The sequence below is a fragment of the Betta splendens genome, chromosome 7 (genome assembly GCF_900634795.4).
Source record: "Betta splendens chromosome 7, fBetSpl5.4, whole genome shotgun sequence".
NCBI lineage: Eukaryota > Metazoa > Chordata > Actinopteri > Anabantiformes > Osphronemidae > Betta > Betta splendens.
In genome coordinates, this window is record NC_040887.2 from 16,419,059 (window position 1) to 16,433,230 (window position 14,172).

General features: G+C 44.8%; 2 protein-coding genes across 3 annotated transcripts in view; one reads left to right on the forward strand and one right to left on the reverse strand.

Moving 5' to 3' along the window:
* Positions 1-4,704, reverse strand: part of lama5 (laminin, alpha 5) — a 47,060-nt gene extending 42,356 nt beyond the window's left edge. For both annotated transcript variants that reach the window (XM_029155618.3, XM_029155617.3), the window contains exons 1-2: positions 4,229-4,704; positions 1,730-1,882 (exon numbers count right to left, since the gene is read on the reverse strand). In XM_029155618.3, the coding sequence (XP_029011451.1) occupies positions 1,730-1,882; positions 4,229-4,507 (432 nt within the window). In that variant the 5' untranslated portion in view covers positions 4,508-4,704. The remainder of the gene's footprint in view (positions 1-1,729; positions 1,883-4,228) is intronic.
* Positions 4,705-10,221: 5,517 nt separating this feature from the next.
* ppdpfb (pancreatic progenitor cell differentiation and proliferation factor b) lies at positions 10,222-12,724 on the forward strand. Its single transcript, XM_029156209.3, has 5 exons — positions 10,222-10,394; positions 10,989-11,071; positions 11,248-11,325; positions 12,099-12,192; positions 12,301-12,724. The coding sequence occupies exons 2-5, from the start codon at positions 11,017-11,019 to the stop codon at positions 12,413-12,415; spliced, it is 342 nt and encodes a 113-aa protein (XP_029012042.1). The 5' UTR covers positions 10,222-10,394; positions 10,989-11,016; the 3' UTR covers positions 12,416-12,724.
* Positions 12,725-14,172: the final 1,448 nt, after the last annotated feature.

Below are 14,172 nucleotides of genomic sequence, written 5' to 3' on the forward strand. Positions count from 1 at the left end.
CTCAGTGTTTGACTTCGTTCTCTGTCGTGTGTGAACCCTGATACATACAAAATAAGGGGTGGTGGGTACAGTCCTGTACTTTGATTTCTTAGTGTGTACGAACAGCAGCACATTAATAAATGAAGCAACTGGACGACCAGGTCTGTGAGCGACAGTTTGGGCCAACGTTCACAAATTCTTCCTTTTATTAAGAATCAATCTAAAAGTTTGTACCTCAACGCCAGAGCTTTTCCTCCATTGTACATCACTACCACAAACACACACACACACACACACACACCCCGAGGCACTGCTGCCACCTGTAATCTACACCGTGCTCTAATAACATAATGACACGTCCTCTTTCCTGCTCATGCTTCCACTACCGCACACCTGAGGAATGAAACACAGGGTGACATCACTCGTGTCTGACTCTGTGTTGCAGACTAACTTTCATCCGGTTCTGGATGTGGAGTGGCAGAGGAAAAAGAGCAAACGGGAAAAGTAAAAGAAGTACGTGTGTCTCGGTTCCATACATTTCAACTAGAGCTCGCAGACAAGAACAGAGCCAGATGAGATAGTAACGGATGCTTGGCTGCTATCAGCGGACGATAAGACGACTTGGAGCAGGAGGCGCTCTGCTTATTTAGGCAACACAATCAAATGGAAGACTAAGACGCCGTCGGCTCCTGGTGGGTCTGCCTTCAGATGTTTCAGCTACACAACCAGCCGACCTGAGCAGGTGGGTGGGAGACGGCCGGGGGAGTTAACCAGTCTTCCTCTCTGCAGGTTGAGGCAGGTCCAGACATTCCAGTGTCTCCTTTCCCTCGTTCACACACACAAAACAAAAGCTCGGGCTGGAAACGACAGACTCGCCCCCTCCGCCAGCCTCCCGAGCATCGGTGCCACCAAACAAACATTCCATTGTCTCCTCCAGTCACCTACACACTGTTGGTTTGGCTCCACTCTGTCAGTGCAGGCAGTCGGAGGCCGGAGCAGATCACACATGTGGGATCCACCAGCGCAACACTGCATTTCTGATTCACATTATTTCGTGTTGAGGACATTTGTTCAGCTGCAGAAGCTTCTCTGTGCCTTTAGTTGTGACCAGAACAATTTCAATCACTAAAGAAAAACGATGTTTAGTTTCAGGTCAGAACTCAAAGAAAAACATTTTACTGAAACATTAAAGCTGAGGTGGGTTATTTTAAAACCAGGACCCCCAACTGACCTTTCTTCTATTTTTCATGGTCTGTGGTTCTTAGCACCGTTGTCCTACGTGGACTCAACCTCCTGCCATCTGACAGGTGACCAATTAATAATAATAATTATAATTATAGTAATTTAACTATTGATCCTGCATTAGGAAACTGATTAATGTAAATAGGAATGAATCGAAAATGCAACTATTTCCTGTAGTTATTTCCTGCAGGTTGAAGAGAGAGATGTTTTGGGTGTGAACCATCTTCTGAGGTGGTGCCATGAACCAGCAGTCGCCTCCATGATGGGACCTGTGGTCCCTTTGCTCCATGCAGCCTTCACTTCTGCTTATTGAGTTGTGACGAACAGGCTCAGCGACCAAACGCTGCCGGACACTAGGACAAATGACTGGTCTGACTAACTGTCGGATCATTTGTTCAGTTGCCCAGTTCCAATAACCTGGGGACTCCACACCCAACGCTCTCCCAGAGTCAAGGATACAAACGTCCTGTGATATGATTTAGACGATGCACGCCTCAGTGTGTCCTACCTGTCCAAGGTCCAGGGTGACGTTCACCTCGTTGTACTCAGTGCTGCGGGACAGAGGTGGGCTCTGCCACCACCGCTCGGTACCATCTATGGCGTTGGTGATGGGATGGGCGCGGTCGCTATCGCCCTGGCTACAGACGTCACAGTACTGGCCCTGAGGAGTCACACACAGACAGAACCTTTAAAAGGAGGCTTTCAGAGGTTAGTGAAGTTATTGGTCTCTGCTGCACAAACAGCAGCTAGTTACAGCAGAGCCTCGAGGTTCTCAGGCCAAACCCTGCTGACCTCAGGGACACAACAGGACGGAGGCTCCAGGAGCCGCCGCCAGCGTTTGGCTGTTTTATTACACCTCGAGGGAGCTCTCAGAGTGAATGTCCATCCCTCGGCCGGTGCTGCTCCACGGTGGCCCATTAGCACACACATTAACCCACGGCCTGCTCTCGTCCTCACTACACCCAGTACAGGACGTACGATGTGGTTTGTGGTGAGGTTCTGTTTATTTTACACTCTGTCCTTAAACCCCCTCATCAGTTATTTCAGTCACAGGTAACGTCTCCTTTGACCTGAAGGATCAATGTCATGTGTTTCAAAGTCACTACAACGCTAGAAACAGTGGTTTTCTTTCCCCCTGAAGGGATCCGGGTCATGTTCTTCTGTTCCCAAAGAAAGCGACTCCACTCAGGTAACAGTGTGGCCCCAGTCTCTACTGGATGTTAGACAGTTAATACGTAGAAATATGTATGTGACAGAGACGGAAATCAATTTAACGCACAGTGAGGGTCAACAGAGATGGGTCCACTTGCTCTGGAGCTGCTCTTCATTTGAAGCTACAGTAATCCATCTTAGCCGTCTACATGTTTGAACCTAAATGAGCTCTGGCATTTTTAACTAAGCAAGTATGGACCTGAACCAAAGCTGGGTTAGGATGTTATCCCTGCAGGTCTGAGGTCAGGGTTCACCGTTAAACACCCCCTCCGTTCTTCAGCACCCAATCACGTTAGGTTTTCCTACTCATCTTTTTGCTGTAGTTTTTATATTAACATTTGTTGACTCAAAAGGGTGAAATCGATGAGGTGAAAGAACATATTTCAGAATGTTTCGACTCCAAATGTTGAGTGTTTACTGAAATCATCAAAGTCTAAAATTGATTCAGAATTTACTCTTCATTGTAATCATTAAAATATTAATTTAATCATAGCAACTTGAAAGCATTACAGTCTGCAGGATGCTGAATGCTGCACGAATTACGTAGAGCTGGAGGTGCACAACATTTTCTAAGAGTCTGTGTTTCTAGGGAGAGTTGGAGAACAACAGAACAGAGACTCTAAAGAACCAGGATCAGACGCCCCTGTTTTTTAGGTTCATAATCTTCAGTCAGCACCTGACACGTCATGTGATCCACCCCTCATCTCTTCTCCCATCTTCTATATTTGCTCTTTATGAATCCTCAAATATTCAGGTTTAAACTCTGATTTTTACTTCCTGTGAGTGAGGCATTACATTGCTTGTGTTTAAAGCCCAGTGCTTCAGCATGAAATATTGGCTACTGTACGTAGAGCTGGATGTACTGACCAGTATGAAAATCACTACACAAACTGGAATGGCAAAATATTGTGAGATTAAAAGTTATGGTTCATCAACAGGATGGGGACAAAAGACATTAAAGTACATTCACACACACACACACACACACACAGTGTCAAGTCCTTCAACTGCTTTTAATGCTGACAAATAAAAACTGTAGGATTAACCTTCACACACAAAGGTTGGATTTTAGTCCTTCAGTGTGTGGTGTTCAAGGGACGTAGGAATCCATCCCATAGTGAATTGCCTAAACTTCTTAATCCAAACACAATGTGTGGTGGTTTCATTTCCGGACCTAATTAAGCAGTGACATGGTTTCACCTACTCCAAACAGCAGAGAAGCTCAAATGTGTAAAATGGACAGGATCCCATTTTTCTACTGATCGCAGCGACTTTACAACACTGGAAGAGGAACTGCTTGAGCCACAGAAAGGGACCAAAGTGGGTCTGGTCTGACACGGTCCAGTCACTGTGAGGAATGTGTGGAACAGGTGAGGGTGAAGCCACCTCATCACCCAGAGGCGAACTAATGGTTAACCCATCAAACGGTAACAAGTCTTTTGATCTTTTACCTAGAGGCTTAATAATCAATCGCACACGGAGCCTATCCCTAAATCTAACTGTTGCTTTCCTCCACAAGCTCCGTCCCTAAAACACGTGTGATCCTGTTAAATGACGGCTCTGTTGAGGCTGCCGCGGGAAGTAGTGCATGAAATAATGAGCTGGCGGAGCCGCTGGAGCAAAGTGAAGGCAACGGAGGGTTCACCTGGTGAGAAGCTTTACACTCGGCTACAAAGCACGCGTTACATTAGAGCCCACGGCAAAGCGGCACCTGAACGCACCACAAACACGCAGTTTAAAGTGGACTTAAAGCACCGCTGATCGGAACCAAAGTTTCTACAGCGCTTCGGCCCACCTGGATAGTCTGGCTCGGGTCTCCGGACACCGGGCCTCCCACCAGCTTGCAGTACAGGTCCCGTACGGTTCGGCCGGTGTCGTCCAGCCCGCAGGTCGCCGTGGCGGTGATCTTGGTGCCCTCCGCCAGGTTGAAGTAAGGCGGGTGCAGGCTGTACCCGTTCAGCCCGTTGCTCGGCAGCTCCTGGGCCCAAACCGAAGGGCAGCACGTCACCAGCAGCGGCCAGAACAGAAGCTCCGCTCGCGTCCGGCTGCGTCGCGCCGGTTCGCTCGCCATCATCCTCTCCACCTGCGCGCGCGATCTGCTCCGAGTGGGACGCTTCGAGGAAAAGTCCCGCGGCTTTTAAGAGGAGTTCGCCGAGTGGGAGCAAAGCACGTCTGTGGGACGGGGAAAACGGATGAGAAAGTTGGGCTGCAGTCTTGATCGCGTTCCCAGGGTTTGAGCGGCTCCAGCAGGCACCTACACCCACCCAGCGTGCAGCCCCCTCCCCCCCCCGTCCTCTCCCTCCCCCTCGCCCTCCCCCTGCGCTGGCCCGTCCCCAGAAAGCAGCTCTAGTGTTTGAACGCTGCCTCACAGATGGAGGTTCGGTTGTAGGTGGTTGGATCCAGGTATTCCATCCTTTTCTGCTTCCTAACAATGGCTCATAGCAGCTTTATCAAACCTGTAGCTTCACTGAGTCCTTGTTGGTTTGGAAGGAGACAGAAACCTCCAGTTGAATCCACTTCTGGTGAAGCCAAAGTCAAATGTATTCAGTCCTGTGTCCACATTTTTTCTCTATAGTAGCTTGACTGTGCCATGGATAGCTTTATGCTTCAACTCAGAGGTATGTGGCCTATGAAGACAAAACAGTCAAGGACTGTAATAAAACTTTTCCAAGTAGAGGACGGACAGTTGGACCAATTACAATGTGGACATTCGAACCAAATTCCCTAAATGTTTTTTCTGTAACATCACATTCACGAGTAATCACATAGGATCACTTCTGCAGAAACCTTACATAAAGTGATGGATGGATGGATGGATGGATGGATGGATGGATGGATGGATGGATGGATGGATGGATGGATGGATGGATGGATGGATGGATGGATGAATGATGTGGTGGTAGTGAAGTCATTCTGCAGAACAAAAGGGTTCCTTAAGATGTCGATGTACCATCTGAAAGCATTTGTCAAAGTTAAGGCATAAAGGCCAGAAGATGCAGTTAAACGTTATCAAGATTCAAGATCCAAAAAACTTTATTAAACCCGGAGGGAAATTGTTTTGCATACATGATTGCTTTCACATAGTATAGAAGGAAAGACTGAACGTATCAAGGAGTATTATCAAAGACAGACTTGTATTATATGTATAAATACATGTAAAATGTCAGTTTACAATGTTAAACACAAGAAGTTATTGACCAGCTCAGAAAATGACACAATAGTTAAATAGTTAAGCAAGATGGAGTGTGTGTGTGTGTGTGTGTGTGTGTGTGTGTGTGTGTGTGTGTGTGTGTGTGTGTGTGTGTGTGTGTGTGTGTGTGTGTGTGTGTGTGTGTGTGTGTGTGTGTGTGTGTGTTTCTGTTTCTTTCTCACGGTTTACGAAGCTCTGCCATCTAATTAAGTCAGGGGAACCACTTCAGGAGATGAAAGAGTTCCTCTGCTACAGATTCCAGCTGCAGGTGAGTCAAAGCAATAATTTTGAATGTTTTAATTTCAGAGGTTGTTAAATCAAAGTTATTTGACTGCAACAAACAGGGATGTCAAGAAAGACTAGGATGGCAGAGAGTCAAGAAACAATTCTAAGTTAATCATACACACACACACACACACACACACACACACATATACACACACACACACACACAGGTCAACGACCTCCTGTAGTTTGAGGGGGGCTTGAAACAGGCTTCATTCAGGAACATTCCGGAGGCTGCTTCAGGTTCACAGGTCAGTGAAGGCAGCAGTGGGCTGCTAATAATCTGTAATTATTGATTTGCAAAATAATAATAATTATTTGATTGACAGAAACTATAAAACTGTCTATGAATGTGAAACAAGGCGACTGTGTGGTGGTCGTGGCTTTTAGGCAAATGAAAATAATAGGATTTAAAATATTATTTCTATGAACATCAAAATACATGATGTAGTACATGTAGTGCTTGATTTCAATTAAATGTGCTACTTTACCTTCAGAATGCTGGTTGTGGCCAGTGAACTCCACCTGTGCTCAGTAGAGATGTCAGCAACCCCTGTGATAATTAAGGTGGTCTGGGCTGAGGGTGCAAGAATGTTTGTTGTGGACTCTGCCATTTTGTGAACATCTGCCTAAACTCAAGTTACTTGTTGGGATCCATTGTTGCCTCATGTAACTCTAAAAAGTCTAGGAGTGAGTTTATTCTGACCCTTGACCCCAGAGACCCAGAGTGGAGCCAGGACCCAGAATCTCTGGAACTGCCACCCCTTCATAGCCCTGGACCATACGAGAGGAGGGACTCAGACGTAATAAAGCTCTTCTACCACAAAAAAGTAACAATAGGTTCAGATCCCAGTCAGTAAATGACTTAGTATGAATTAGTGACCATCAGGTCTGTTGCGTCTGACTGAAACCTGCTGCAGATGAACATGTTTGTCTAAATGAGTCGACTACGTACATCATATCTAGCATCATGTTCCTGGAAACTCAGGTGGAGGTAGAGGAGTAGCAGCATCTAGAGCTCTGAGCTTAATTTATATTCATTATCTACACTAAAACGTGATAATTGTTAATATCGAGCTAGTAACTAAATGTGAATGATAAATTATTAGCGGTGCCTCCTTTCACATGGTGTAGAACTTGTTCTAACTGAATAAATAGGTGGAACTACACAAGTGTAAATCACTTTAAAGTGGTTCTTGCGATAAATATATAGTTAAATACTATATAGATAAATATAGTAACTCAAAGGCACAGTAACATTTGTACAATTGGTTAAAACTGAATGGAAACACGCAGTGTGAAAGCACAGAAAGTCTGCAAAGATTAAAACAGAGCTTTACTTTGCTTTGTTCAAGTTCTCCCTAAAGTCCAACTCCTTTTGAAAGGAACATTTAGTGAGAAGCTGCATCTTTACCATAATTCTGCTCAGTTTGTTGAATGTTCATCCAGACAAATTTAGGAAGAACATGCTGCGTTGCTTCCTGCAGCTCAACATTAGAGCCAAGTTGTTAGTATCTTGTTCCTTTAACAGCTTATATGTTTAATACAGACAAACACATTGTTTTAATAACTAACGTCTATAATACACACAGAGGTGACTTGTGATTGCCAGTAAACAAACTAAGCAGGAGGAATGATACACAACTAAACAAAAGACCAAAGCATAAGAAGAAACAGGAAAAGAGAAGGCGCTCATTTCATCTCACTAATCCTCCTTCTCCCTCAACTCTAACTAAGCTACTTCCTGGTTACCATGGAGACCAAAAGAGCAGTGAAGGACAGGTCACCTGTTGTTGTGGCAACTGCTAAGTGCTCCATCAATTGAGTCCACTTACCCCATGCTGGTTCACACACACAAATGAAGAGGTTGGAATCTGTCTGAAAAGAACAAATGAATGAAGGTTTGGAGATGAGAAAAATAACGTGGAAGGAAAGAATGAAAATAGGAAAGCTATAAAAAAGCAACATGTGAAAAGGCTTAAAAGCAGATGCTGTCTCATTATCCGATGAGCCATTATGTGCACTTTGGGTTGATCTGACCTGGTCAGCCTGTAAAGTCACATTCATATTAGCATATTAAACTGTCGTATTATCACCACACGTTTAGTCCTGGTTGTGTTTGTTGGTGCCAGTAGTGGACTCCTGAAGAGTGGAGGAATCAAAACAGTTTCAGAGACTGTAGGTTCTGCTCAACTCTGCTCCTTCACTTACTGAATACACTAAACCAAGAAACTGAGACACGCAGACACACTCACAGTCCAAACGAAATTAAATACATACTGTAATAATAAAATGTCCAATGAGTGACAACAGAGCACATATCTGTACGCAGTCACTTTATTAGGTACTTGTACATGCTCTGCTCTAAAGTGTGTCGCTGACATTAAAGTTGGAACTACTTTGTGCCGATGACCATTGAAAAAAAATACTTGATTCTATTAAAGCCTAACCACAAACTCTCAAGTATTTACTTAGACACATCAAAGAGGCTGCAGCTGCTGAGGCAACGTCGAGGACAGGGGCCCTCTATAAAAACCAGACAGAGGAAGATTAGAAAGATGACGAGCAGATAATGTAGCCACAGATTGTCTTATCTAGAGAGCCTCCTAAGAACAAACACCAGATGAAAAGATGATCACCAACCAGAGGATTAAAACCGCATCACAGATTCCAAGATGGCGTTGGAGCATTTTGCATCATGGGTCCAGACACAGTGCAGTGATACCAAATAAAGTGAGGCCTTGACCTGTGGCATAAACAGAATATTGGTTAATACTGGACTCAAATGTCCCTGTCACTAAGTTTAACTCAAAAAGCGCACCTGGTTTCCCCCTCATAACATGAACCTCCATCCTCTGCAACAACCTTATCCATAAATCCTGAACTAGACGACGCTTACATGGACACGGAACAGACGTGATGACATAACCCTTCTTTCCACTTTACCAAAAAAGGCCGGACAGACTGAAGCTTTTTATGCCTTTAACTACTTAGTACTAATTATTGCAGCCTGGGAAGTACAAGGTCCTTGGGTCAATCCCCACCTCCTGTTCCTGATATGTGTTTTTCCATCCATCCATCCATCCATCCATCCATCCATCCATCCATCCATCCATCCCTCCCTCCCTCCCTCCCTCCATCCCTCCATCCATCCATCCATCCATCCATCCCTGCTGATAGAACATGTCAGAACTGAGCTGTTCTGTTTGCATTAGTTGCTGTGTGTCTCCAGATGCCAGGTGAGCAGCTTCCCTTTATGTGTACATCATTGTCTGGCGAGTCGAGACTCGCTGGCTGCTTCCTGCCGCAGGCTGAAACACAACATATTCCTCACATTATTTAGATTGAGTCTAGTCCTGTCAGCTCAGTCGTATGTTTTGGCTGGAACCCAGTTCTGAGTGACTCACAGACTGTGGCTCATCAGTGGTGCAGCATTTATACTCCAGACCTTTAATGTCCACTGGCTCTCTCATAATCAAAAAAAACCATTTCGGATTTCGGGTCCTCTCCTTTAAGCATAAAGCATAACCTGGTTCTGCTGCTCGTCCTGGGTCTCAGGTGGTTCTGTGTGACACAGGCTTGTTAAAGGCCCATCTTAAGTAGCAGCAGGTCATGAGAGCTTCCTTATCACTGGTTTCTGTGGACGTGCTGCCTGGTCTGTGGTTCAGTCTTTATGATACCTTATGCTGAAGAGTTCCTCTAGTTTTCTGGTTGCAATCCACCATCTGACACACTGATTGTTGTAGTGTAGGCAGCCAAACTGCTGTCATCACCTCCTAGATCATCCACATTCACCAGGGGACGGAGAAGGGGGCCTTCTCCAGTTTTTTCTCCATGTTCAAATTGACAACAATGGGCAAGAATTTGGAGCAGAATCTCATTCTGTAGACGTCATCTGTGTAGGTGAAGACTGTGGTGTTTAAGCACAATGTACTGTACATTCTGCTGTGCATTACGTTCACCTGCATATTTATACATGCTACTGCACATCCACATTTACCACTGCTTTCCATTGGCTCTGTACAGGTACTGTGCACAATAATAGTACACACACTATTATTCTGTGTACGCACAATAAAGTCTGTTCATCATAATGACAGCATTTTTGTATGTTAAATGGTTCACCTGTCTTTTTCAGTCCAGCCTTCATATATTATACGTTTGCATGTGTGTATATTTGTGTTGTGTGTAGAGACAAGGCGCGGCCAGCAGAGGGCGGAAGCTGCCTTTCTCAGACGCTGTATAACCAAATATGTAAATAAGCCCACTGCTACTGGTGGTGACGTCAGCGCTCCGGCTATAAAAGCACGAGGCGGCTCTTTGAGCCGAGGAGAAGAGACGTCGAAATCTGCTCGGACTTGGAGGGTTCTATTTACCCAAAACCTATTTTCCAATGGGCCCCGTCGCCTAGCGTTACCTTCCCCTAGCCTCGCCGACTGAGTTGAAGAGGGTGCTACTACACACTGAGCGCGTCCGGCCACTAAAGGTGAGGCTTTCTGGGTCAGTGTGGATATAAAATGGTGGTAGCACGGAGGGGCTCTGCTAACTATGCTAACGGCTGTGCTAACTGTGCTAATGGGGTCGGCTCAGGTCTGAGCATCTCCGTTACGTTCAAACACGTTCTGTAGTTCCTACGGCAAATAACACTGCGACGCTGTTTTACACAAGTTCTGCTGCATTTTGTGCAGCGACCGTGACCGACATCAAAGATGTCCCGTTATTTCCAGCCTCCGAGCTGTTAAAGCGTCAAAATGTCGGCTTGCTGCAGTAACGGTCCAACGTAAACAAGGGTCCTGCAAAACAAAGGCTGACGTCATCGTGTGCTAGATGTTAGCGCTCTTAAATGATAATCTTTATAGTCTTTGTCTATGATTTGTTTATGATGATCTGTTTAGCGTCTGTGCTCAGTAATTTGGACATGGCTCTAATGAATTATTCTAATAGTTAGAGATTTGAGTAAAACAGCCGTGTGGTCGCAGCTTGTAATGAAATAGTGATGAATGTTTGCGCAGACACATCTGGAAAGAATTATTCGTGCTAAATGTTAACCAGTGGTTTTGCTCCTGTTTTTCTTCTCTAGGTTTCCATCAAGCACAGTGTACAGTATAATGGCAGCTATTCCAGCAGGCGGTTCCCTTGTGGCGACCACTGACTACTACCGAAGTGAGTGCCTCATCACACTAGTGCAAAAGGACCACAAGTGTCAGAAAGGCTCGTTACGTTAAAATGAACAGCATCAGTAGAATATAAGAATGTGGAGCATATGCTGACAGATAATACTGATGACTAACAAAGGGTAGTCAAATCCACATTTATGACTTTGTGCCTCCACTTCCCAGGGCGCATTGGCTCAACATCCAGCAGCAGCTCATGTGGCAGTTCAGAGTACAGTGGAGAGGTCATCCCCCACCATCCAGGTGCGTATTTTATCTTTAAGCACAAACACCAGACATTGAGTTTCTGTGGCATCATGTGCATGTGATTGTTGAGCATTACACATTTTTTCTGATCTGGCTTTTAATCTGGCAGAAATATTACTTCATCTGTGTATCTTGCCGTTCAAAATAAGAGGACGTGTGTTCACTCACTTAGACTTATCGATATTAAGATAACTCGGCCCTGGCCAAGTCAGAGTGCTGTCAGAAAGCCACGCATACACTTATCAGTACATTTGAGTACATACAGTTCTGTGTGATCACCTCAGTACTGCATGACAAGTAACTCCGTATCTGTTAGGCACTGCACACAAACATGGCTTTGACTCCTATGTGGCAGTTACTTTAATATTGACAGTGATTATGTATAGCTGACGTTTGCTTATTCCAAACTAGATTAGCGTAGAAGTCAAACCAGTTTGGGAATGAGAGCAGTACTGTAAATAAAACTTCTGATATGTAAATGCAGCTGTTTAGACCCTAATCCTAATTTCCAATGGGCTGATGCCACTATCTACATTCAGAGTCCTCTGTGGAAATTTGAGCCCAGTCTCCCTTCGGCTATGGCTGATTTAGCCAGGATCATTTCAGACACACCCACACACGCTTCAGCAGTTGCTATTTACAACAGCTGTGGCTTGTATTAGGGTTAGTGTGAACTGTTCTGCTTTAAATTCCAAATGCGAAGAGAATGGACTAGAACTAGACTAGTGAATGTTGGATGGAAATAAAAGTCTTATTGTGTGCATCCACAGGACTTCCCAAGCAAGACTCTGGCCATTGGTGGTCCAGTTTCTTCTTTGGGAAACAGCCAGGGATGACCCCACTGACTGAGGAGGCACAGCAGAAGTAAGCCAAGCTCTCACTGAATCTTGAGTGTGAGCTTTAGTCATAACTGTGATCCATACATTTTCTACAGGGTTGGTCTTTGTTTGCTCATGACCTTGTCTTTTCCAGGGCGGGGGTCCCAGGTGTGGTGACAAATGGTCAGATTACCTGCGTTGCCAGGGACATGGTGATGCAACGCCAGAGGAGTGAGAGCAGTGATGCAGGAAGTCCCACCTCCTCCTGATCCTGTGCTCTCACTCGGGGGGGGGATCAAACCAACGACCAACGCTAGGTGACGGGACGAAGTCCCGTTTACTACTTTTTTTTTTTTTTTTTCCCCTTTAACCACGGTCCATCGTAGTATACTGCCTTACTTTTTTTTTAAATTGATGAACAAAACTAAGTAAATGAAACTAATAAGCTCTTTTTTTTTTTTAAACATTTGTACTGTTGTGTTTGTAATAATTTTGCATTCACATCCACATGCCTTTTGTTTTTTCACTTTGAAACTCCACAGTTGCAAATGCAATAAAAGTAGACTCTTGCAGCCTAATGTTCTGTGTTGTGTTCACTTGTTTTCACAACATCAAAAGCAAAAAAATGCTCTCTGCAGTTATGAGACACACATACCTAGAACTGTTTTAGGAAAAGGGTAAACAAAGCTCTGTCCTGCTGAACCCATTTGTGATCCTGCAGCTAAACATCCACATATGGAAGAGAGGTTTGGGTAAGGACTTGGTGCTGTATGGATACTCAGACCTATATGTCTTGTCCGCTTCATTTGGTCAACTATTTCAATACAAGTCTCCCAGTTGTGGCTTGCTTACCTCGTTTACAGTAAACAATAAAACTGAGATGTTTGATGTGGATGTTTTTTGGGCTGAAACCAGTGTCCCCACAACATCTCTGAAAAGAATTTAAATTCCTCACTTTCAATGCACTAAATGAAACTTGTCTCCTAAAGACATCATAGATTCAGGTCAGTGAACAGTTTAAACTGCTGTAGGTTTAGATGGGATTAGAGCAGGTCTGTGGTACTGAGGACCCAAGGAGCACAGCAGGATAGAGAACAAGATTGTTCACTTTAAAATATGCCATCTGAACACCATAATTACCAAAAGGTTTCTCCAAACAAGATGCAGGAACTAAGGACCTCAACCTCAGAAGAACAAGACTGGAAAGACTCCCTCAATGACTCTCCTGAAACACCAAGTTCACTTCAAACCACATAAGCCCCCTCTGTAACACAGTCTCAAAGTACATGAAGGATGCCACCTCGGTTCTATGCAGTCTGATCCCAAAGACTCAAAACAGTATAAAGGTGTGAAAACAACCAAAGGTTTGAGGCACAGACAAAGTCACGTTAAACAAACTAGATGCATGACACAACTTAAAGCATGAGCTCAGGACAAGTTGCACAAAAACGAACACACGATGCGTGGTGGAAGACCTGGGAACAAAGCAGCGGTCTGAGTGGATGAGCAGGAACAGATTTACTGGGACTGAGGGTGGCGCAGGTGAGCTGGGTTAAATGATGAGACCTGATAATAGGTGACAGAAAGTGGGAGTGGCTGATCCAAGGGCGTGGGTAAAAGGGGTGGGGCTAAGGGACCTGGAGCCGGTTCTGTTTTTTCCTCCCACTGCTTCCTCCCTGGTGCTGTTGAAGTTTCTAAATAGTTTAAATTTTTCAACCCACTTCGTGAAGTGCCTTCAGTTTCTACAAACAGAAACAAACTGAACCAACTGCACTAACAGGCAGCTCTATACCTGTTGACTGTGAAATAGCTCCTGTGGTTCATTTACCACCTGGTCTCTGTGAAACAGAGGAAAGATAAACAATGATGGTGATGCTGCTGTAGCATGAAGAGAGAGTTTGTTCTGCAGCCCATCGACCTCCCACGCTGGAATTGTTCCAGCTCACTGGAAGCCTAGTAACAGAGAAGGTTCCATGATGTCCTGTTGGCTCTGTTCATACAGTGAAAAGGGCTTTCACTGCTTTAG